The following is a 26,165-nucleotide window of genomic DNA, read 5'->3' on the forward strand; positions in this document are numbered from 1 at the left end:
AAAAAAAAAACGGTTATAAAGAACATAGGGGCAGGACAGGAATAAAGACGCAGATGTAGAGAATGGACTTGAGGACACAGGGAGGGGGAAGAGTAAGCTGGGACGAAGTGAGAGAGTGGCATGGACATATATACACTACCAAACATAAAACAGATAGCTAGTGGGAAGCAGCTGCATAGCACAGGGAGATCAGCTCCGTGCTTTTTGACCACCTAGAGGAGTGGGATAGGGAGGGTGGGAGGGAGATGCAAGAGGGAGGAGATATGGGAACATATGTATATGTATAGCTGATTCACTTTGTTATAAAGCAGAAACTAACACAACACTGTAAAGCAATTATACTCCAATAAAGATGTTAAAAAAAAAGAAAATGAGAAGTCCTAAATGTCTTACAATAGAACGGCTAAAATTATGGCAATTTTATGTAGTCATTTAAAATAATGCTCCTGAAGAATATGTACTAAGATAGGAGAAATGCTTACCTCATATTAAATTTAAAAAATAATACAAAGAGAAAGAGAGATAGTGTGTGTGTACACACACACAGACAAATAGACACACAAATACAATCCCAACTGGGTATGTCTATGACAAATGTGATTACAGGAGACTTTTTTTCCTACATACATTTATGTATTCTTAAAATGTTTTACCATATTTATTTATTACTTTGTAATGAGGAAAAAACATTCTAAAAATGACTCTATTAGTTACTATATTATCTACCCTGTGTTTGGAGAAAGAAGCAACATTGCTAAAATACAATATCTGCTTCCTAAAGACAACATAATTGTGTTTCATAAAATAAAAGAGACTGAATTAAAGAACACACAGAACAATATTCTTAGCAGCGCTACTCTGATAACAGGCCCTTACCCATATTTCAAAGTCAGTCTTCTAGGAGTAAAGTTAGTCTCCAGTCAAGAAACTCTGATTACAACCACATAAACTATGAAATTCGCTGACCCTTCAAATATACACTAATGAGGGACATTTAGAAGCTATTAAGCAATAGTTTTCCTTGCTTTCCTTCCTATATGTAAAATCTGCCTGTTACGAAAATCCCTTCCCCACTGTCATCAAGGTTCTAATCAAGTTCAAAGTTCACAGAATTGTAAAACTTAGGCAGCAAATAACATGAAATCAACATACAAAAGCTTCATTAGGCAATATAAATATGATCTGTATACTCAAGAGAAAGTCTCATTTAAGCAACACACAGAGTTTACAGACACAGACAGTAACAAAGAAACTGTAAAATCATCTTATGCTTCTAACAAAAGCACTAGTAAGAGTTTATGCCTATCATTCAGAAACTCTGAAGTCACTGTTTGACATTTGGAACAAGACTATAACAGGATCTTTGAAATCAAAATGTCAAGCTGACACAACCAGCTATGGAAATTACTCTATAAAGCAGTAGCTAAAATGGAATACAGTCAAAGTGGCAAACTCCAAAGGACACACACACAGTCTGTTTTGCTATAAAGTGTGCTTTTAATATCACGAATTAGCTCACACAGGATCATGATAAACAGAGGACTAATCATTACATCAAAGCTCTGTTGGTTCACAAGCAATTTTTCCAAAGCAAAGGAACAACAGAGGGCAGATGCAGAATTATACCCATCGGCAGGAAAGGAGAATGCCCTCAGCCTGGCTGCTGCATAAACAGGAATCCTTTCAGCTTTATTTCAGGACAATTAAAAATGAGCACCTGCAGCAGGGCTCCCTTCTTACAGGAGTGCACCCTGAAGCGCTCATAGCTCTCAGTTCAAGGCAGGCTGCACTTGGTCTTGTGCTCAGAGATCCACCTCCATCTGCATTGTCTCAGCACTGCAAGCAAGCATCTCTACTGGATTATTTTTATGAGTTTTCAATAACCGCTGGAGCAGCCTCCAGCCACAATGACCTGCAATCCTGGGGCTATCCAAGTTATCTCCTGAGGTACCATTTATTATTTCTTTTAACTGTTCTGGTTACAAAGTTGCACAGATTTTTGAGGAGTCTCCCCCAAACATTAACTACTTTCCTACAGCAAACTTTCATAGACACTACCGACTTTTCAAAAGTCAATCTAGTGGTTGACAACCTACATATTTTTCAGTAAAACAGTAAAATTTTAAATATCTAAGTACATCTCACATAGAGAGCAAATGTTTTATCATGAAGCTTATGTTTTGATTATTTAGGCATATATATATATTCTATATATTACATGATATAACATATATTTCTACAATGGATTATGATCAAAATAGTGCTTAGTTTATGCTAAATATATATTACTAAAACAATTCAAAATATTAGCGAGGGAATTCCCTGGCGTTCCAGTGGTTAAGACTCGGCGCTTTCACGGCAGTGGCCCGGCTTCAATCCCTGGTCAGGGAACTAAGATCCGGCACACATGGCACGGCCGAAAAATAAATTTAAAAAAATAAATTAGCTGTAACTAAATAGCTTAAAAAGAAATATTGATTAACTACTAAATGTTACTAAGTTTTCATTAGGGACTTCCCTGGTGGTCCAGCGGTTAAGACTCTGCCCTCACAATGTAGGGCGCCCGGGTTCGATCCCTGGTCAGGGAACTAGATCCCACATGCCACAACTAAGAGCCCGCAGGCCACAACTAAAAGATCCCACATGCCACAATGAAGATCCCACGTGCCGCAACTAAGACACGGAGCAACTAAATACTTAAAAAAAAAAAACAAATTCCATCTTTGTCCCCTGCTAAAACTTACATTAAAAAAACAAAAACAAATATTTTCATTAAATGATCACCACTGTTTAAACTGCAAGTGCTACTGAAGGAGGCAAACATTCATTCACATAACGCGGGGCTCCCCGACCCCCAGGCCACAGACCACTACCGGACATGGCCTGTCAGGAACTGGGCCACACAGCAGAAGGTGAGTGGCCAGGGAGCGAAGCTTCATCTATATTTACAGCCGCTCCCCATCGCTCGCATTACCGCCTGAGCTCCACCTCCTGTCAGATCAGCTGCGGCATTAGATTCTCATAGGAGCGCGAACCCTACTGGGAACTGCGCGTGCGAGGGATCTAGGTCGCGTGCTCCTTATGAGAATCTAATGCCTGATGACCTGAGGGGGAGCTGAGGCGCTGATGCTAGCGCTGGGGAGCGGCTGCAAATGCAGATCATCATTAGCAGAGAGGTCTGACTGCACAGAGACCATAATAAACCAATTGCTTGCAGACTCATTTCAAAACCCTATCAGTGAGTGGCAAGTGAAAACAAGCTCCCACTGACTCTGCATTATGGAGAGTTGCATAATTATTTCATTATATATCACAATGTAATAATAACAGAAATAACAATAAAGTAGAAATAAATAATAGAAATAATAATAAAATGCACAATAAATGTACTGTGCTTGAATCATCCCCAAACCATCCCCCCCCACCGCCCCTCCGCCGGCCATGGAAAAACTGTCTTCCACAAAACCGGTCCCTGGTGCCAAAAAGGTTGGGGACCACTGATATAATGTTCTCAACGGAGCAGTCATGTGTAAAACAGCGATATCTAACAAACTCCAAAAAGAGTATATTTAACCAGGATTTAGAACTAGGCACCAAAAAAGAAAAAAGAAAAAGGGAAAAAGAAAATAAACAATCAAAACAGAAATTCCTTTCCGAGTTAAAAAAATTAATTTACTATTTCTTTTTAAAAAATCACATTTAAACTATTTCATACAACATACATATTTTCGTTAAATTTTTAAGTATAATTTTCATCGTTTCTTTTAAATCAAAAATATAAAACTTAGGGAACTCCCTGGCGGTCCAGTGGTTAGGACTCTGCAGGGGGCCCGGGTTTGATCCCTGGTTGGGGAACTAAGATCTCGCAAGCTGGGCAGCGCGACCAAAAAAATATCAAACTTAAATACATGAGGTTGCAAATACAAACACTTCTTCTATAAGGGAAAAGAAAATCCTTTCAACTACAATACAGAGAACTGTAAGATTAAAAAAAGAATTCAAAAAAGTGCAAGTTCATAATCAGATGATTCAAACTGGCAGTTTCCAAAGTATCAGATTAATACAACAAAGCTAAATTTATGACTTAAGATGCTCTAAACATAACCAGAGCAAGGTAAAGAACAAGAGTGTTCCCTACTAGCCAGTCTTTGATTAGATTTCAACAGCTCACTCTTAATTTGATTGATAAACTAGGTTTAAAGTGATTCAAGTCAGTATCTTGAAGAATTTTTTAAGCCCACTAATACAGTTCTTTGTTTTTCTTGTTCCTAATACCTATCTTGCAATGCTGCCATAAGAATTAGAATAAATACATGTGAAGTCTCCAGCCTATAGTAAATACTCAATAAGTGACAGCTATAATCATCATCTTCGTAAGATGATGATGGCTGCTCATAAACTTTAAAAATTATAATTTATTGAGATGAAATTCACATAACATAAAATTAACCTTTTTATTTATTTATTTACTTTTGGCTGCGTTGGGTCTCTGTTGTCGTGCACAGGCTTTCTCTAGTTGCGGCGAGCGGGGGCTACTCTTCGTTGTGATGCGCAAGCTTCTCACTGCAGTGGCTTCTCTTGTTGTGGAGTACGGGCTCTAGGCGTGTGGGCTTCAGTAGTTGTGACACACGGGTTCAGTAGTTGTGGCTCACGGGCTCTAGAGCACAGTCTCAGTAGCTGTGGCGCACAGGCTTAGTTGCTCCGTGGCATGTGGGATCTTCCCAGACCAGGGCTCAAACCCGTGTCCCCTGCATTGGTAAGTGGATTCTTAACCACTGCGCCACCAGAGAAGTCCCCAAATTAACCATTTTAAAGAGAACAGTTCAGTGGCATTTAGTATACCTGCAATGTTGTGCAACCACCACCTTCATCTAGTTCCAAAATATTTCCATCACTCCAAAGTAAAACTCCTTCCTTACCCATTAAGTAATTTCTCCCCACTTCACCCTGCTCTCACCCCCTGGTAACCACTAACTGGTGTTCTATCTCTCTAGATAAATCCATTGTAAATATTTCATATAAATGGAATCATACAATATATGACCTTCTGTATCTGGTTTCTTTCACTTAATATAATATTTTGGAGTTATACCCACATCACAGTGTGTATCAGAACTGAATCCCTTTTTATGCCTGAATAACATTGTTTATGCATATACCCATTTTATTTATCTATTCATCCATGATGAACATGTGAACTACTTCCAACTTTTGGTTATTGTGAATTTTTTCTATAAACATGCATATACATGTACTTGTTTTGAGTGTCGGTTCTCAGTTCTTTTGAGTATACACTTAGGAGTGAAACTGCAAAGTTATATGGTAATTTTATATTTAGCTTTTTTGAGGAACTGCCAAACTGTTTTCCACAGTGCCTGAACCAATGCAAGGGACATGGGTTCGATCCCTGGTCTAGGAAGATCCCACATGCCGCGGAGCAACTAAGCCCGTGTGCCACAACTACTGAGACTGTGCTCTAGAGCTCGTGAGCCACAAGTACTGAAGCTCACGTGCCTAGAGCCCGTGCTCTGCAACAAGAGAAGCCACCGCAATGAGAAGCCCACGCACCACAACGAAGAGTAGCCCCTGCTCATTGCAACTAGAGAAAGCCCGTGCGTAGCAATGAAGGCCCAAGGGAGTCAAATAATGACTTAAATTTAAAAATGAATACAATTATTTAAAAAAAAAAAAAAAACAGAAAAAAATCCATTATACTCCAACCGAGGAAAACCACTGAAAATGTTTTGGTGGGTATCCTTGAAAACATTTTTTCCTATGCTGAAATTCACCTTTAAAGAAAAAAAAAGCAAAGATTATAATGCTTACCACATACCAGTCCCTATTCTAAATGCACTATGTATTTTAACTAATATCACCCTCACATCTCCCCCATGATGCACTATTATTATTTTCATTTTACAAATAAGGAAACCAAGACACACAGAAGAAAATTAACCTGCCCTAGGTCACTTGGATCATAAGTGGCAGAACCACCCAGCAGTCTGACCCCATAGTTTTGTGCGGTTTTTTTGCAGGGGTTTTGAGGGGGGGGTTATTTTTGGCTGCATTGGGTCTTCGTTCCTGCACGCGGGCTTTCTCTAGTTGCAGCGAGCAGGGGCTACTCTTCATTGTGGTGCACGGCCTTCTCATTGCCGGTGGCTTCTCTTGTTGCAGAGCACAGGCTCTAGACACACAGGCTTCGGTAGCTGCAGCACGCGGGCCCAGTAGTTGTGGCTCGTGGGCTCAGTAGTTGTGGCTCGTGGGCTCTAGAGTGCAGGCTCAGTAGCTGTGGCGCACGGGCTTAGTTGCTCCGCGGCATGTGGGATCTTCCTGGACCAGGGCTCAAGCCCGTGTCCTCTGCATTGGCAGGCGGATTCTTAACCACTGTGCCACCAGGGAAGTCCTGTGCTTTTAATACTATATTATAATGACTCTATACCGCCTCCAAAAAAAATTGACCATTGTATACCTATATACCATTTGTAATCCCCTAGTATATTATGAATATCTTTCCATTCCAATGACTTTCTTAAAATCCTGAAATTGTGGGACATATACTACATATTTTGATATACTGATTTTTTAAAGCTATATATAAAATATCAAATTTGAAGAAATCCTTAACATTAATATTCTGTTATGAATAATCCAATTCTTGAAGCTAGTCTAGGCCAAAATACTCTAGAATTCCACCCCTACAAAAATTCATCTTTAAGAAACTCCAGAGCATATCTATTTCATGATCACATGCTTTTAAACTCCTCAAATACCTGTCACCGTTTCTTTCTCTTTCTCCTCGCTCCCCTTTCTTAAAAAAAATCCCTCAAAGCACCCAGCATACTGCTGGGCATTCATAGTAGGCACTCAATAAATATTTATTGATAGACTGGCTAGACAATGCTATGTTGGATAGAGATCATGCAGAAACAATGGTCATCTTGTGAGAGTGAATGCAGCTGGACCTCCTTTCTCTCATCAGGAAACCACATGGATACCCACAAAGCAGTCCATCCAGATAATGTGCAGTGACACACCACTAGAGAAACAGCTACCGCTGCCACTCACTTTGCGTAAATGCTGAACTTTGACTGCACTGAGGTCAATAAATACACAAACAGGCAAGGGACAAACCAAGAGAATTTTTTTTTAAAGTGGGGTGAGGTGAGAATCCTAGTAACACACAAATGACAGAAAAAAACAAAAATCCTACAGGGCTTGCTACACGCAGTCCTAGCCAATTCCAAGTGCTCTGTGATGTGTGTCACACCACAGGGCGTGCCCAGGTCCTGGGCATTTGGCCTTAGAGCAGCCCCCTGCGAAGAGGGAAGGCAGCTCCCGATGAGCCTCAGATTTCAAAGTCTGGCTAATCCTCGTGGATTGAGAATCATGATGGTTCAAACTCTGAATACAGAATTTTTATAACATTTAAGTAACATTCTTTGTGAATTTTCGGATCCTTATCCATGAATAAAGGGAATTCAGTTTAAAAAATAGTAACCTATATATTTTTTCTGAATCTAGAAGGCCAGGGCACTAGAGATAACATAGGTACTACACTTTGACATGCAAATTACTGGAAACACTTGAAACATGAGCAAATACTGCCTAGAAAGGCAGGGGAGCTTGAAGACCACACTCCCATTTGTAAGGGAAATAAAGGTGGTTTCCAAGAAAAGAGACCAAATTCCCAGACTGTATGATAACTGAAGCAGATACCTCAGTAATGTGCAAAGTCTCTACTTTTGTCTTCTACATATACTTAGTATGAGGGCTCCAAATGTGAGCTTGCCTGCTTGTTAAAACAAAAACAGAGAGGATTATTCTCCTAAGGTCTACTTTGTGAGTGAAGATAAAGACTTGTAACAAGAGGGAACAAATAATCCAAGAAGGAAAACAAACAGAAAGAGTCTGGAAGAAAGCAGAAAGAAACAAGTGTGTCAAGAGGATAATTTACAGGAAATATGTGATATTTAGAACAAATGAATAGATAGGTGGGTGGATGGGAAGGAGGGAGGGAAGGAGGAAGACGAATTGAAGCTATACAAAGCTTTTCATCCAACAGTCCATACTTTCCAAAGCCACATACAAATCCGCACTTCAAAGAATGGTGAGGAAAGCTCACAGAATCTAGCAAGTTCAGGGAATCCTGTTATTAGCTTCAAGATGAAAAAATATATAGAAGTGATTAATAATGCCCTTCAGAAGAATATAAAAACAGCATATTTCAATCTCACGAAACTAACTTGGCCGGGGGGGGGGGGGGTCTCTGCCAAAATGAACCATCTATTTAAAGCAGGAGAAAAAGCTAGGCTAGACTAATCAAAACCACTTTCACTGTTCCAGAATCAAGTTGACGGCACTAACTATGAACTCAGTGTTTTGTCCTCATTTTGTACAGAACGTCAGTTATATTTAAGGAAAAACAAATTGTTTTAGAACTGAACAGATGGTACGTTATCCCTTCAGGTTCTAGGCTCCTATGTTTTCACAGCTGTCACATTTTTACACCACTGTACAGAGCAGCTCACCCTTTCTCCTCCCAGATGTCGGCATACAAATGAACTCCGCTTATTAATTCTGTCAACTATTCAAATAAACAAATTACTTAAACATAAAACAGGGTACCGTGATTGCATCTGACAATTTCATTTTTAAGTATATAATACTTTTTGATGTTTTTCTCAGATTGAGCATATAATCGGGATTGTACTTTTTCTTCTGTCCTTATTTCACTTTGTTGCCTAAAAGACTGATCAAACAAGTTAACAGAACACAGTCACCTCTTCGAGATCATGGTAGTGCACCCCAAAGAGCACTGATCTCAAGCCCCGAGAAGGTGCCATACTTCACGCCTTGTAAAATTGTGAAATAAGTTGAAACTGTGAAATACATTGGAAAAGTGTGAAATAAGATACAGCAGCCTATTAAGACCAAAACGGGAATACTACTTCATTAAGAATATTTCTCTACACACCGCTAACTAATTCTAGGTAATGTATACGTGGGTTTGTGCTTGTTTTATTACTTTTAAACTTTTCTGGATACACATAGAGAAAATAAATCTAAGTCTAATGTTCGGGGTTTCTAGCTGGGTTGACTAGATCAGTGTTTCTTCAAGTGTGATGCTGGAGCATCACCTGGGAAACTGTTAAAAGCGTAAATTCTTGGGCCCCGCCCCAGGCCCACTCAATCAGAAACTCTCAGGGTGAGGCCCAGCAATTTGGGTTTCAACAAACCCTCTAGGTAATTCTGATGCACACGTAAGTCTGAGCACCATCTGACTAGGTGGAAGATCTCACCATTCACCCTGAACAGAACACAAGAGAAGCAGGCTGGGGCAGAGGAGATAATCAGGATAAATAAAGAGCCTTCGTGCTTTACCCACTTACCTCCTTTTCCCTCCTCCCTGCCACGCCCGTAGGTGGCCACTGTCTGCCTTCTAACTCTCCCAGATAAATTTATTTAGCACTCATGAATTTATGCTTCTTAGAAGTCTGTTTACACTGTACTTTTTTTTTAAATCTCTCAATTCTCAGCTCAAAATATACGTGACAATTACCTGGGAGAATGTTTTAAAAATATTGATGCCCGCTGCTTCCACCATATGAGGACAAGCGAAGAGAAGGCAGCGACCCAGAAGGGGGTCCTCGCCAGAACCGACCCTGCCATGCGACACCCTGATCTACAACCTCCAACCTCCAGAACTGGGAGAAGTAAATATCTGTTGTTTATTAAAAAACAAACAAAACGGATACCCAGGTCCTATCCCATACCAATTAAATCAGATTTTCTGGGGCTGGGGACTGGCCAAAAGTATTTAAAAGCTCCCCAGGCAATTCTAGTGTGCAATCAGCAGAAAACCACTCAGTCTAAATGAAAGTTTTGGTCTCTATTTAATATATTTCCAAGTATGATGAGGAAAGTACTTGTATCAGAATCACCAGGGGCACATTTCTCAAAATGATAGTTAAGATAATCTTCAGTGATACATACATAGGACCTTTTTAAAAAATAGCTATGTATTTACTTTTACAGGTTTTTTTTTTGCAAGTGATATGATTTCCACATATGGCAGTGAGAATTTCATTTTAAAATGCTTCCATTTTTTTAAAGTGTGCCAACTTTAAAAAAAATCTAAATAAGAGAATAGCACCAGGGATGGGGCAAACATTGCAAAGATGCTAAGGGAACAAAAAAGCTTGGTTAACCTTGACCAAAGTGCTTGTTAAAGATACAGATTCCTGAGGCCTACCCCGCAGTCCTAAACCAGAAACCTGGGAGTGGGGTCCAGAATTTTACATTTTTATCAAGTGTTCCCAGGTGATTCTTATTCACTAAAGCTTAGAAATGCTCTAGTAAGAGGTACTTGAGCCTTTTGCCACTAGGCAGAGAACAAGTTTGGATGTCAAAGGGAACACTCTCATTCCATTCATTTCACTACCACCACTTCCTGGTCTCACAGGATGAGCCCAGCTACACCTGCCGGGTGAGGAAGAAGCAGTCCCTAGGTGAAGAGCCATCCTGACTCTCCATTCCGTCCCTTTACTGCAAGTCTCTCAGAAGCCAGAGCTCATTCTAATTTTGCTCTCTTCTTCTCACCTGCACATCCTCCTCAGCAACAGCCCTATGCCTTGAGCATTGCCACTCCAACAGACTACCTCTCGTCCCGCGCTCATTTACCTCTCCAGCTACCCTGTGAAGCTAACGCTTTTGAAATGTCACAAAATATTGACATAATCTAATCGCCCCAGGTTATATTTGTGCTCTCAGTTTCCAATGATAAGCATTCTCTATCCATTCAAATTGAAGTTGTTTTTAACTACTTGTCTATTGTAGCTTGGAAACAAGTCACCCCACTAGACAGAGGACTGAGAACAGGTTTCAGTTCACCTAGCAACTCTTATCCATTAGTAGTAGCCAGCGGTTCTCCACCTTGACAGCACATTAGCATTACCTGGGGAGCTTTTAAAACTCCCCACATGGAGGCCGCACCCCAGCCCCAATTAAATCAGAATCTCCGGGGGCGAGGGTGAGACCAGGCATCTCTCCCCCCACCTCCTTAGGCTTCTCAGGTGATGCCAACATGCAGCCAAGGTTGAGAACCACGGAGCTGGGTTCAGCTAGCAAGGTTACCAGGACAGGCTTAGAAGCAGTCTGCCATGGGTGGGCAACGCTCTTGCCATTACTGCGTGAGATTCACTTAGCCAGATACAGGAGACTAACGTGACAGAGACTTCTGAGGACAAAAATTCCAAGTCCCAACACTGATATTTAAATATAAGTTCAAAGCATATTTAAATACAAGTTCAAAGTTCAATACCATACAGCACGAACAATTTCAATTGTTTTTGGAGTATCTGTGATACAAATCCCTTCCATCTTCATTATACTCAGTAAAATTAGATCTATTAATTCAACATCCTGGACAGACTGCAGTCTAATATACTGTAAATCTTCTGAGTACGTGGAACTCAGATTTTAAAACCTACTTTGTAATAAATATGCCACAAAAGAATTTACTATACAACATCAAGTGAAAAGTATACTCTTAAAAAAAGTAATAACATTCATTTTACTCTTGGTGTGACAAAGAAATGATGTTTAATTTTAGGAAGCTACAGTTCTTCTAATAAATGAAAACCTGGTAAAGAGAGTCACAGTTGTATCCACTTCCTGCCATAAATGCCAACAGCAAGTACGTCCAATTTCAAGTTCCTCTGAAGCCAGTGGGTGGGCAGAAAAAAAATCACAGCCAAAATGGGAAACACATGGCATTCATTCTTTGAAAAAAAGTCAGCAGTGGATTACAACCAGGAGGGGAAGCCATCTGTCACAAGAGAAGGAGGTGGCAGTAGCTATCAAGGACTAAAACATGCCACCTCAACCGGGGCAGGGTCAAGTCTTAGATTTTAATTCCAGCTAACTCTTGTAATAAGCAACAGTTTTCAAAATTATTAGTGTCAAATTATGGATGGAATGGGTAAGAAGAAGAAAAATCTACCAACACAGTTCAATTCTACCAACACTGTTAACTCTTGCCTTGCTATGAGGAAGAGCAACAACATAGTAGATGGAAATCACACACACGTAAAAATCAGAACAAGTCAACACCTGGACAAATTCCATTTCCTCTAGTATAAAAAGGACTGGCAGTTTTATCTGTGTTGTATTTCTAGCCTATAAACACTGGCCCAACATGAAAAAGGAGAGCAACTTTCCGAACAGGAGAGTAAAAGTGAACCCAAGTCAAAAATCACCTTTGCCACTGCCCCACCCTTCACCTAGCCCTCCAGCCACCCTAGCCACGCCCAAGCCCTGCAGAACACTGGAGCTCCTGCTTTGGGCTCCACCTTTAAAAAGGTAAACTCTTTGGGCAACTTCAAAGATTCGAAAAAATAACCTTACTGAAGTGTCAGGCCTGTCTTCTCTACGGTGCTAAACCCACTAAAATTGGTTTCAGACACAGTAGGCTTCTAGGCTTCAAAGGATCCCAACAGTGAGTATCAGTTACCATCATTTTTAAATCTCAAAATACAGGTGATGTTTAATTCAGATAAAGTGTAGCCACTGGACCTCTATTTACTGATAGCTGCGTTTTATACTGTCGTCAGAATGTATAAAAGCTGTTTCTGAATACGATACAGTATTTGTGAAATTATAATTGGTCACACTAAGTCCAGTTTAGTCCCTCACTTGCTAACATTCCTTCCCTCATTCTAGTGGTTTTTGAAACCTCACTTCCTCCCCTCAGAGCCTTCTTCCCTAAAAGGAAGACAGTGATTTCCTCTAGAATAGATTCATCTAAATATCCAACTACTGGTGATTCAATTTTTTTCAGACTTTGGCATACAAAGCCATATTTATTCTTTTCTTTAAAACGCCATTACATTTTCTAATTAAAACTCACCTGTTTGCGTCAACAAAAGTTTAATTTTTAATATAATCGACTTGGGAGGTATACCTTCTGCTCCTTAAGAACAAAATAATAAATGTTTATGATGACGGCGAAGAACACAGTTACTGTCTACCAAGGTAATAGTTATTATTCTAATTATACCAAAAATTAGACAATACGGTCCAGAAATGACCTTCACTATCTCAAAAGTTCAATAAGGAGGACGTCAAGAAGTAGATCATCTCAATCAACAAATCTCTGGGAAAAATCTACGGAGTCCAATGAACAAAAAAGTTCAGGAATCATGAAGCAATCAATGTTGATTTCTTCATTCTACTCCTCAATAACATTTTGAGCAACTACAGCATAAGGCTACTTCCCTCTTTTCCTGAAACAATTAACGCAAATGTGAAGAATGCACTTAGTGTCCTGAAGTGTCCTATTTGTTTCTTCTTCCTGACCATCTAGTACAGTAGGAAGGAGCACAGACGTGGAGCTCAACTTCTGGGCTTGAATCCTGCCTCTGCCACTTACCTGCTCCGTGACCTCGGGCAAGTTACGTATTCTCTCTAAGCCTCTGTTTCCGTATCAGTAAAATAAAAATAACAGTACCTACCTCCATAAGATCGTTATGATGATTAATAATACAGACAGAGCCATAAAATGGGGCCTGCTTCTTAGCAAACACTATACAAGCTATTACTACTCTGAGTAGTAGTAGCCGTTAGTTATCACTACTTACTCTGTTGTCTAAACCTGATGTCAGCAAACTTTCTCTGTAAAGGGCCAGATTAAATATTTCAGGTTTAAAGGACCATATGGACTCTGTCACAAATACTTAACTATACTGTTGCAGTGGGAAAGCAGACATAGACAACACACAAATAAATAAGCATGCCTACGTTCCAATCAAACTTTACGTACGGACGCTGAAGTTTGGATTTCATGTAATTGTCACATTCACAAAAACTACTCTTCTTTTCATTTTTATTCAATCATTTAAAAATGTAAAAACCATTCTTAGCTTGCAGGGGATGTATGAATCCTCTGGACATGATTTGGCCCACAGACTGTAACATAAAACCCCTGTTGTAAATCAATGCATCTTAAATGCCAGTCCGTGACCAAGTTTCCACCAATCCTTAAAAAAATCGTCACTGTAAACTTAAAAGCTATACTTTCTTGGTAAGGACTGTTCTTTACTCTGTAATTATGCAATTCCAACTCCTTTGGTGTTACAGCGTTTTTCCTCTTATAAAATGATACTAAGAGTATGAGGTCATTTATCTTTTTAAATTGTCTTTACTTGACAATCCCATGCCAGGTCCACCCCCCTACTTTTTTGAGGGGCGTGGGGGGGGGGTTGTTGTTGTTTATTTCTTATTTTACTGGTGTGTGAACTCCAGGTCTAGGAATCATTAACCTAAAGCTTTCTGCCTAATCAAAACAGAGAAGTAGTGATATGTGTCACTGACACCTGCTGATAGTTAAACTAACCAAATTACAACTTTACCATCTGCTAAGCTGTTCACCTGAATCTCTTTTCTCGGCCCTTTCTCTTAACTTAATGTTGACTCCTTCCCAGAAGCATTTGGATCCTATGATACTTCCCTTCTTGTATTTCCTCCTCCAACTAAAATATTCACATTTAATAAATGACTATGTACATGTTAATTTTTCAATAAATATTTTAAACAAGTATCTGCATTTCACTCAGTTGTTCTTAGTTGAAAATGCCACAATGACATTTTATTTGGCTTTGTAACCAGAAAGACCAAGATCTGTCACTTCCCAGATACGAGATGTGAACAGATTACTCTCTTGATTTTTAGTTTCTTCACCTATAAATGAGGACAGTATCACTTCCCTACAGGATTTTTGTTAGAATTAGAAAATAACATATGAAAGAATCTAGTATGGCATTTGTAAATTCTCTAAAGAAGTAGTTATTAACATGTTCACTGGGTTTCTACAGGAGGTACTCAGAGATGTATTTGACAAGAGTGTCACTGTAAGACTTAATTTTCACTGACACACCTACTACACTATTTTTAAAGGTACAGTAGATGATATATAAAAACCAAAGAGAGCACCACACGTAACGCTACATTTTTAATGGCAGTGAAGTAATAAGAGATAATGTGAGCAAAGAGCACTTTTTAGTGACATATATTAATATTTATATAAAAATTTCAGCTAGAAAAAAGTAACAGCACAGAAATAAATAGTTTTAAATAAACACAAGTAAATATATACATTCTGTGTTGTCCACCCTCAAGAATTCTCCACTGTTTTGTAAAGGTTAAGTCTTCTTTATACAAAGTCACATAGTTTAAATTATTTACAGAGAGTTTTGGGTCCAACTAACTAGCCAGAAACTCCTTACCACAGAGATAAAACAGAGCAGTAAAAAAACTATTTCCAGCAATATTACATTCCTTTTGGGAAAGCACTCTATAATTCATGGATGAGTCATTGTGGAAATAAAAATGTTAAATAATGGGTAAGACTGTAACTGAAAATCCTGAGAGCTAATTACCCTACTCAAAGGTCCTGGTAACTCCTTCAGGAATATTAAGGCTACACTGGTAATAATTAGTTATCCAAATGAAACTTATTATCCATTGTGACCCACTTTCTAGAAAATCTGTATAGGTCCCATGCTACTGCTTCCCTCCTCACAGCAGATTATAAGATACATCCCATACTTCAAAAAATGTTCTACAACATTCTTTGTATTTATGAAATACGAGACTTGGTTCCAATTGACACTGATTGCTCTGTATACCTATTATGGCATTTAGTCTTGTCCATAATTTTATACACATTATCTCCTTTAATCTCATTTAATTATCACAACAATCAAAAAAGCATTTTCTCCATGTGACAACTGACGAAACTCACAAGAAAGCTCTTTGCTCTTTATATGCAAGCACTGATTTTATGCTGCCTACCTTGGAAAGGACATCAATAGTCAAGTATTTCTCATTCCCAGAAGGGCCTACCTTGGTTATGTGAATCAGTCTTGAACCAGGGCATTAAATCAAAGTGAAGAGATTCTTAGAGAGAATTCCATTAGGAAAACTGACAAAAACAAATCAGATAACTGGTGGGACTTCCCTGGTGGTCCAGCAGTTAAGACTCCGCACTCCCAATGCAGGGGGCCTGGGTTCCATCCCTGGTCAGGGAACTAGATCCCGCATGCCGCAACTGAAGATCCCACATGCCACAACGAAGATCCTGCACGTGGCAACGAAGATCCCACGTGCCGCAACCAAGACCCAGCACAGCCAAATAAATAAGTTTTTTTTTTAAATCAAATAACTGTAGAAGTAAGAAAGAATCTCTAGAGACCACCTTGTCCAACCCTCTAGGGTTTACAGATGAGAAAACGGGTCCAAAAAGATTAAACCATGTACCCATGGTCACACACCTAGTTACTACTGACTGGCAGAGCCAGGATCAAAATGAGAATGCAAGTCTCCTTTTTTAGAATCAGTGTCCTATCCACTACACCAGCGATTCCCAAGCTCATCAGACCCAAGGCCACCCTTCCCCTTCTTATAACAAGTATCTTGTCATGTACCCTTTACTATCTTAAAATAAAATTCATAGATAATAAGCCTACCCTCACATGAAATCCACAAATATTAATATAATGCTCTGTGAAAGAAAGATAAGGAGTTTTATAATAAAATAACATGTATTTTAACATGTGAAATGCTGACATGGGCATGTGCAGAGAGAGGCTGTTTGGTGGATGCATTGGTCAACAATGCAATGTTGCTGCTTATGTGATTTTCTAAAATAATAAAAACTCTACATAAAGTTCCAAACAAAACAAAGTTATGATCTTCCATCAACTTACACAGCAGTCCCAATGCTAGAAAATTCAATGTACACTACAGCTATTCAAAACGATGCTAATGTATTCATGCACTTATGTATATAGTTAGGATCTAGGCTCAGGTCATTATAAACAGATTTCTCATCTATACAAATTTTTGGCAAGACGTTTGAAAATCATATGGAATAAGGGAGAATTTTTCAATGCAGGGCTATCCTAAGCATTTCAGGGTATCTAGGAATCCTGGGCCTTCTCTACCCTAAATCCAAACACTGCCTTCTGCATCCAAATTATGCTTCCTGCCAATGTTCCCAAAACTTTCCAACAATTGAGAACAACAAGTACCTATCACCAAAAATACCAAGAGAAAGTCAGGAATCTGTCCACTACCATTTAAGTAGATTCTCTTTTGACTGCTTCGTTTCTTGAAAATGCTCTGTACCATGGGGAGCATGTTTTCTCAGAGAAACAAGAAATATACCTCATGAAATTACAGGATAGGAAAGGTTGGAACTCATTAAGTATGCTTCTCTCCTAAGAATGTGTCACCTATGCTAAGTGCCTATGCCCATGAAGAGCCATGTGGCTCTTAGAATAAATTACTCAGATTATCAAATCTATGAAAGATAATTAAAACTAAGAACGTTTTCTGAATATATTCTTCTACTTTCTCAGTAGATTTTATATCCTACACAACAACAGTTTTCACTTAGCTCCCCAAAAAATGTTTTTCTTTGAAATAGAGTGAATGCTGTAGGGCATTTATAATGTAAACAGTGCAGCTGTGTAAAAATAAATAAATAAAAATACTATGCTTAAACAAAGATTCATCTGTGAACGGCTAATCAAAGCAGATTTGCTTTCATTTTAATACCATTATCTCAGACCAACAACAGGAATGATACTGGTGTACAAAGAATAATATATATAAATACCAGTCTAAAAGTCTTTACAGATGGTATGCAAGTCATCTATAACATACCATTATTTATATTTTTTTGACAATGAAAATACCTGAATTACAGACACATATCTCTTCCTAGATTTCACAAAACACAGAAGGAGAACTCAATATAAATAATGAAGAAACTGGGGCTTCCCTGGTGGCACAGTGGTTGAGAGTCTGCCTGCCGATGCAGGAAACACGGGTTCGTGCCCCGGTCCGGGAAGATCCCACATGCCGAGGAGCGGCCGCTGAGCCTGCGCGTCCAGAGCCTGTGCTCCGCAGCGGTAGAGGCCACAACTGTGAGAGGCCACAACAGTGAGAGGCCCGCGTACCACAAAAAAAAAAAAAAAGAAACTTAACCTGAAAAAATATTTCTCAGTTATGCTTTTAAGGACACAATTCTTCATCACAAAATTTTACAGCACAGAGGAAAATTTAAGAGATTAACTTGTCCAAATCCCTGCTCTAAGGCAAAAAAATGTATTGTGTGATAAACCAGTGGGTGACAACCTCTCATCGTATCTTATGCTGGCAGTATCAGAAAATAAAAATACATATTTTCTCTTTTCTTTTACCGTTCAGAGAATTTAAAAACCAAATCAAGATGAAACATACGAAATAATAGGCCTAAATATTCACAAGGTAACTTTAGCAGAAACCAGCACATATCGTGGGCTCTGCACTCAACAACAGCTCCCTATTTTAAGTTTAATGGGTATTCCTCAAGCACAAACTAGGTAATTAAAAAGTTACATAAAATTTTCCATGAGAATGGCTTAAGATGCATTGCCTGCCAATATTCTTAGTCTTTAAAATTGAGCTCTCCTTCAGAATTTTACAATACTTTCTAATAGTTAAGCAATAGTAATACAGATTCCCGCTGTCAAGGAATTCTTGATGATTTGCTCTCATTTTCAGGGCAACAAATTATAATGTTCAAGCACTGCTCACAAGTCAATTTTTAAAGTATGCAGTAGTTCTTGAAGAATTTAAGTCCTCCTTTATTTAAGGTTATGGATATTAAATGGATCCCAGAGAGCAAACAAATTTAAAAATCACAATTACAACCAAAAATTGATCAATATATCCTTTTCCTTTTTTAGTTTCTTCACAGTAAAAACTGGGTAACTGATGAGACAAAGAGGAATCCTTACTGCAAAACATTCCATAAGGAGAATATTTACTGCTTCGCCAACTATAACTACTGGCTAAGACAGCCCACCCAAGGCACCTCTCTAATGACAGAAAAATATATGCCATTAACAAGCAGCAACAAGAAGAAAACATTGGCTCTTTTGACCTTTTTCAACTTGTTGCTATTCCTTTCACTGATGTTTCTACTAAGGGGTACACTATGTATTTCTAGAAGTCTATTATCCTCCTATTCATTATACCCTACAAAATAAGATACAGTGTGAAAAGAACAATCCAAGAGAAAATGTAAGTATTCTTTACATAGATCCTCTAAATCACTAAGACACTTTAATGTTAATGTTAATTCAGGAGTCCAAAAATTCAAGAAAGCAATTTACCACCTTAATAGTTTTCACATTGCTTTCAGCTTTATTTCTAGTTTAAGGTCAGTTCAGCAGAAAAATACAATAATACAAAGGGGGTGTTCAATATTTGTTAAGTCAACAATATTAAATATTAAACATTAAAACTAGTATTTAAAAACAGATGGGGCCTTCCCTGGTGGCACAGTGGTTGAGAGTCTGCCTGCCAATGCAGGGGACGCCAGTTCATGCCCTGGTCTGGGAAGATCCCACATGCCGCAGAGCGGCTGAGCCCGTGAGCCATGGCCGCAACGGGAGAGGCCACAACAGTGAGAGGCCCGCATACAGCAAAAAAATAAAAATAAAATAAAATAAAATAAAAACAGATGAACACTTTCACAAGCTTGCCAGAAAAAGGGTGGCATCTCTAACCACAGTTTATATCTGAGAACGCACAACCAAAACGATTAAGGATAGATCTCAAAGCAGGAAGTTTCATTCAATGCACATGGATAAATTCATTCCAAAACTTTGAAGAAGTACTTTTCCAGCTTTCTAAAACAGCAAAGCTTTCTATTATTTAATACTGTCTGGGCTGAATTTTGGTATTAGGTTTTATCCAGTCTTTTCCCATTATTTACTATTACTGAAGAAATAGTAAAATTTCCTAAACCATGGCGAAGAAGCAAAAGCCTTGCTGATGTCAAAGACCACGACGTTTTATTACAACACAACAGATAAGAGAAGAGGGGTATTATAGCTAAAGAATAAACTAATCAAGACCCTTAGTGGCAACCTCTTACCAGAGTCAGAAGACCCCAGTAAGGCCTTTAGACTCATAGTCCCTTCTGCCTGGAACATTTCACCCCCAAGAGTCACATCATTCAGGTCTCTCTTTCTCAGAGGCATAAAGCACTTCTGCTGCACACTGAAATACAATGGCTGTCTCAGTGAGCACCATTTTAAAAGACTGAACTCAAAACCAATGATTATTCAGACTCAGGTATACGGATAAATTTTTCTCAAAATTTAAACTAACCTGTCAACTCAAAGACAATAACTGGCAATACTTCTTGCCAATGATAAAATCCGAGTTTCAAGGAAAACTCAGAATTTTGGAAAACTTGTATCTCCTGCCTGGTGAGCTTACCAATACTTGAAGACTCTTCTGATGAAATAAGAAGTGCTATTAACAAAAGAATTTTTTAAATCTGTCTAATGAAATGTGTCGACTTTCCAACTCCAGAAGGAAAAATAAATGCTTTTGGAGATGCACATGGCAGCACAGAAAGTGAGAAGAAACAGTTCATAAAAGATTTCTAATCTTGTCCTTAGCGAAGAACGGAACACTTTCAATATGAAGTTAATCATTTTCTTGCTGAAAGCACATTTCCACAGTACTTCTCTTTTTGACGAATTTACTCCAAATTCATCATGCAGAGGTACCTGATTTCAATGAACTTGTTAACTAAAACAAAATAAAGGATGTCTATTAGCAAAAGTTCGTTCATGACAGGAACATAAACATTCACCTTTCTAAATGAAGAGTGACTTTCAGTAATCGAGAGTCACTCAAGTTATCTACCATCAAAGAGAAATACCACAAGAAAGACAGGAGACCAAGACACAGACACAGCGGGTGAGAAACCATACATAAAACATGTGCTGTTAAATGGCTTCTCTCTTCCTCTCCACTCCTAACTCCCACAAGCAGGGACATTCAGCTTGTGCGACTGAACTAACTAGATCAGTACAATTTCCAACATTAACAAGCAAACATATAACAACATCCCTGTGCCTGTACCTGAGGTCACAGTCACTAGTCTCTTATCTGCAAACGCTTACAAAAAACTTCTCCTCAAATAATGAAAACTAAATTCACCATTTCTTACCCTTAATCTAGTTCTACCTTCTAATCTCTAACCATTTATCATCAATGGCAAAAACATTTCCTCAGTCTCAATACCACAGTTCATCGCAGTCTTCTCTCTTGCCATCACAGTCTATATGCAAATATCTCTTTGAAAATACTTCGTGGATGTGCACCTCCTTCCCCATTCCTCTTACCCAAATAAATCCAGGCCTCCTGCAACGAACTCATTCGCTTTCCCTGCCTGCCTTCCTTCAATCTGCTCTGCAGACAAGCAATAAAAGCTGCTCCTAAACAACTTTTTTGGTTATGTCTTTCATTCCGTTGTTCGAGAACACCCTAGGGCAACTAACTTCCTGTTACTTTCTTCAAATTCTTCTTTGAATAAGTCAGATTAAGAAGGAAAAAAGTTACACACTTTTAAAGGATGAATTAAATTATACCTCAATAAAGTTGTCATAAAGGGAGAGAGGGAGGAAGCTAGGCCAGGAGCGGCAAAAGAGGGTGAGAGGAGGGGGAACTCTTTAAATGGCTGCCGGAGAAGTCACTGCAGGCACCCTGCAGAGCTGAAAGGCCAGGAGCACCCACACAGCTGTCAGAGGCATCGGGCCTCCCAGGAACCAATTCCAGTGACGGTCAAGCACTGGACTGTGAAGCTGACTCTTGCATCAAACGGATACAGCTTTGTTAGAAAATGCATTCCTCCATGGAGCCAGAACGTAAAACCTTCATATCTGTACTCCTTTTTCCAGTACTGGCTTTCCAAAAAAAATACCGAAGAAGAAAGAAAGGGAAAAAACTTTCTTCTTCATGGCTGCCCGTCGAAACACAGAGTATAACTAAAATGCCACACGTCTCTCCTTTAGAGTTCCCACAACCACTTGTTATAAAGCATGGTTTCCAGGCCCCTCCAATACTCTTCCGGGCAAATAGAGCACTGGTAACATGATAGCAAGTTCCAGGGGCAGCATGATTTTAAAAAGTAAAATGGAACTATGACCTCCCTTGATCAATATTAGTGTAACTAAAAAAAGCAAGTTCATTTTCTGGTTTCTTTTGCACGAAAGAATAAAAAATGGGTTTCCCAACTCATATCTAAGCTGCTATCTTCATAGATTCTGTAAGTTAGCAAACCCATAAAACCAATTCTATCACTGAGATGAAATCACACACTAGACCACACTGCAAAATGTACCAGAGGGGAAAGAGAGACTGCAATCCTCTGGCAATTTCTCGTATTTCCTCACAAATAAGCCCTGTCAGGTATTTGTACAACAGTTTTTATTAGATTCACTGGATCATCTTCCATAATACTCCACTACATCCCAGGTAAGCAAATTTACCAGCTCTACAAGAAGCCAATTTCCCACACGCATTTATATACCTTCGCACATGAAAAATCCAATGGATGGGTAGCTTATATTTCTATAAGCCACACATGAACCAATTTTGCTTCTCAAAATGACTGTTAACTCCCCAAAAGGAGCATATCGATCTCACATTTGACTTAATTTTCTCAGGACATTCTCCACAGTGCCTCTAACACATGCCATTTCTGGAACGCCAGAAAAGATCAAATCTATCTGGAAGAGAGACTAGAATACCGATTTATCCACAATACTCTGAATAATCATTCATAATTCATCTCTGTGTTAAAACGGGATTATCAAAAAGAAAAGTTAAACAAAGAGTCCAAGACAGAGATCCCAGATTTTGAAATCAGACTTTAAATGACAGTGAAACAATTAGCAACCTCATGAAAAAGTTTATTTAAATTCAAATAATAATGGCTTTCACCATGTAACAAATCAAGGTACAACCTAAAATTATTAAAATGTTAACAGTCACGAGTGTCCAAACAGTGAGAACAAATGACAAAACAAAGATTTACAGAGAGCAAGTCTCTTTTTTAATTTCTGAACTTCAAATTCTCTTGATCCCTAAATAAATAAAATCAAAAAATCAGAATCCTGAATAAAATCAAACTCCAAGAGCAAAAAATTACAAAAAGCAAAACATTAAACTCACTTGCCATACTGTAATAGTTTTTTAAAGGTACTCTGATCACACAAAATTCCAATGAAAGTGGTTTAAAATAATTATTTTAAAAATAAGCTTCCAACTAAACATACAGGAATATTACAAGGCATAATAACCAAAAAGAAGTATGACAGTATCTTTATTAGATGCTGGTTAGAATAAAATTTAAAAATATAAATCATCCAAAGCCTTAGCTTTGCAATTAACCAAGCTCACAGCTGGACTTTTATTCTTCATCAGGTAAGCACACCAAAAGCCTTCCTCGGGCTTCCCTGGTGGCGCAGTGGTTGAGAGTCCGCCTGCCGATGCAGGGGACAAGGGTTCGTAATTTCAAAAAAGAAAAAGAAAAGCCTTTTCCTGTTAAAACATATATTGTTCCATTTCTCCAACACCAGTACTTGAAAGTTCAGTAACAAAAACAGCTGGATATTTATTTTTGAAACAATCTTCTAAAAGGACTTCCTAATAATGAACCATACACATTAGGCAATTCTAAGCAAATGTGTTTTTTCATTTGATAGGATTCTAGACCAAGATCTCTGTGGTCCAATCAGATCAAACATTTAGAATGTGTCTAAATCCCCAATCTCAAACTGAAATGGGGAAATTTGTTTAATTACTGTAAATCCTATTAAACCAATCTTCTTTGTAAAGTGGAAAATGTCCAACCTCTGAGGGCTATGGAGGGTGTAATGAATGCAGAGTTTAATTAGGGCCCACTGCCGGCTCACTATAATCTATTAATTAGCATTCTCAGTTCTCTGTATCTCATTGCAGTGTCTCACTTTACTTTAAAATTGCACCCTTCATTTTTTGGACCAAAGTTATACAATTTTAGGATTGTGTGGTAATTATAGTGGGTGCAGGAAGAATATACTCCTGCCAGCACTGGTGTGTAATTAGGGCAGGGGGCGGAATCTCGATAAGGCATTGTTCACCCTCCTTCAGCACATATGGTTTTTCTGGCATCAGAGCTCTGTGGACTGTTTCACTTCCACTGGACTAAAGTGCTGAGTTCCCACCACAGTCTTTTCAGAAGATTCAAATATTTGCCTTTGAATGTAGCTTGATAATTAGAAAGGTTATTGTCACTGCTTTTTATCCACACAGCTTTTAAAGTATAGGCATAATTAGCTGTCTGAATTATTTGAAAATAAAGAAGTAAGCCAATAATTTTTTTTTCTCGTTAAAATGGACTGGAAATTTCCAGGTCGCTGGATAATTAAAACTGTCTTGGTGACAGGCATATTTTCAGCACCATCAAAAAGGTACACTGGCTAGCTAATTCAGTGATAAATTCAATAACCTCAATTTAACATTCAACTTCTACCAAAATCTAATTTATATTTTATATATAACCAATCACAGCAAGTGGCCTTTCTTCCACCTTAAATCCTCAAATTTGAAGAATTAAAGAATTTTTTTAAAAAAGGATCCTGAAGTTAAACTTTCCTAAATGTCAAGAGAAAGAACTGCTACTCACTGTTGGTACTTAATAAATATGTACAATGTCAATGTTAACTTTTTAAAATTAATTTCCGTTCTGTACTGTCAAGATATTGATTTGCCTTGTGATAGGAATTTTTTTAAGATTGACTTTTTTAACATTTACTATGGTAAATCTTAACGCTATACCCCACTTAAGTTACACAGCCTGAATGATTTTGATAACGGATCTTAGAGCATGTGGCAAAGTTACATTCTCATAAGAAGTGAAAAAAGATAATATATGCTGAAAGAAAAGAGGAAGAGAAAGAGAAGCTAGGGAAAAGAAACAAGCAAGAATGGTGAGCAAGCAGACATGGCAGCCAGAAAAAAATTAAAGCACAGGACCAATCTGGAGAAGGTGAAGAAATGGAGAGCACAAAACACTAAGAAAAACAGGAAGAAGGAAAATAAATGAACCAAGAAGGGAAAGACCTAAGAAAGAAAAGAGAAAGAATGGCTCATTTCATTTATGTACGTGAATTGTTTCGTAAGTACAGAATACAGAAAGGCAGACATGTATATATAACTAACCTGGTTTTCCTCCTGCACAACTCTATACTGTTCCTTCCAAATAGTGATTTTGGAAGCTTCATCTTTTCTCAGGGCTCGTTCTTTCTTCAGCTCTGGGCTCCAGAAGGTCTTGATGCTATTCATTGAAGAACTTAATTTGCTCTCCTTTACTTCCACATCCTTTCGCAAGAGGTCGTTTTCCCTTAATACTTCCTTCAGCTGTGTCTGCAGATCCATGATTGTGTTATCCCTTGCTTGACGAAGAGAGTGAGGAACGGTGGATGCCATGCTCACAGGAGGGAGGTGATGCTCTCCAAATGCTATGGTGTCACTAGCAACCCCACTGCTAGCTATATTGGGGCTGCTGCCCATAGCAGTCATCCTCACACCATAAGGCAGACGTCCTCCAGAACGGCCAAGTGTCATGGTGCTTTTAGGTGTTTCCGAACCCACATTTTCATGGTCACTTAGGTACATAGGGCCAGAAGTGGCATAGGCAGCGTTTAAGGACTGGATATTCTCCATTGAAAGGGTTTTCCCACTGCCACCTCCGACACTGCTTCCAGAACTCCCTCCTGTACTATTGGTTCGACGATGACCCAACCGAGGGGAACGCGGAAGCCGAGGTGATCGCCCAGGGCTCTGGTTGCTTGGTTCCACCTTCCCAACTGAGCGAGCACTTCCATACATGGTTGCAAGATGAATTCAGGTGCCAGGAAAGGTGTAAAGCAGAAAACAAAATACGGAACTCTGTGAGGTTTCTCTGTGGCTATAAGTCTGCTGAAGGCTAATCAGAAATACCAGGTCCTCAGCTGCCCAGTCTTGAAGAGATAGCTTACACCATATCTGTAACGAGAAGATCACACATTAACTCCTCCAAAAAGAAGCACTTCCCCTCTCAGGCACTTTCCATTGCCCCCCTTGAGCAAGACCTCCCCTTCGATCATCTATTTACTCCTGCCCCTGTCTACAGCGTAACTTATTTCTCAGTAAACATCATTGTAAAAACACTCAACATGTCTCGAAACTGAATACTGAAACCATACCAAGCAAAGGGAAAAGAAGACGAGATA

The 26,165-nt window shown here is 38.8% G+C and overlaps 1 protein-coding gene across 6 annotated transcripts in view; it reads right to left on the reverse strand.

Annotated features, from left to right (window-relative positions):
* Positions 1 to 25,915, reverse strand: part of ERC1 (ELKS/RAB6-interacting/CAST family member 1) — a 348,818-nt gene extending 322,903 nt beyond the window's left edge. For all 6 annotated transcript variants that reach the window (XR_003001538.1, XR_003001537.1, XM_024733026.1 and 3 more), the window contains exon 1: positions 25,114 to 25,915. Coding sequence is in view for 4 of the 6 variants with exons in the window: in XM_024733026.1 (XP_024588794.1) it covers positions 25,114 to 25,782 (669 nt within the window). In the remaining 2 variants the exon portion in view is untranslated. The remainder of the gene's footprint in view (positions 1 to 25,113) is intronic.
* Positions 25,916 to 26,165: the final 250 nt, after the last annotated feature.

The sequence above is a fragment of the Neophocaena asiaeorientalis genome, unplaced genomic scaffold (genome assembly GCF_003031525.2).
Source record: "Neophocaena asiaeorientalis asiaeorientalis breed wild unplaced genomic scaffold, Neophocaena_asiaeorientalis_V1.1 scaffold150, whole genome shotgun sequence".
In the NCBI taxonomy this organism is placed as follows: Eukaryota; Metazoa; Chordata; class Mammalia; order Artiodactyla; family Phocoenidae; genus Neophocaena; species Neophocaena asiaeorientalis.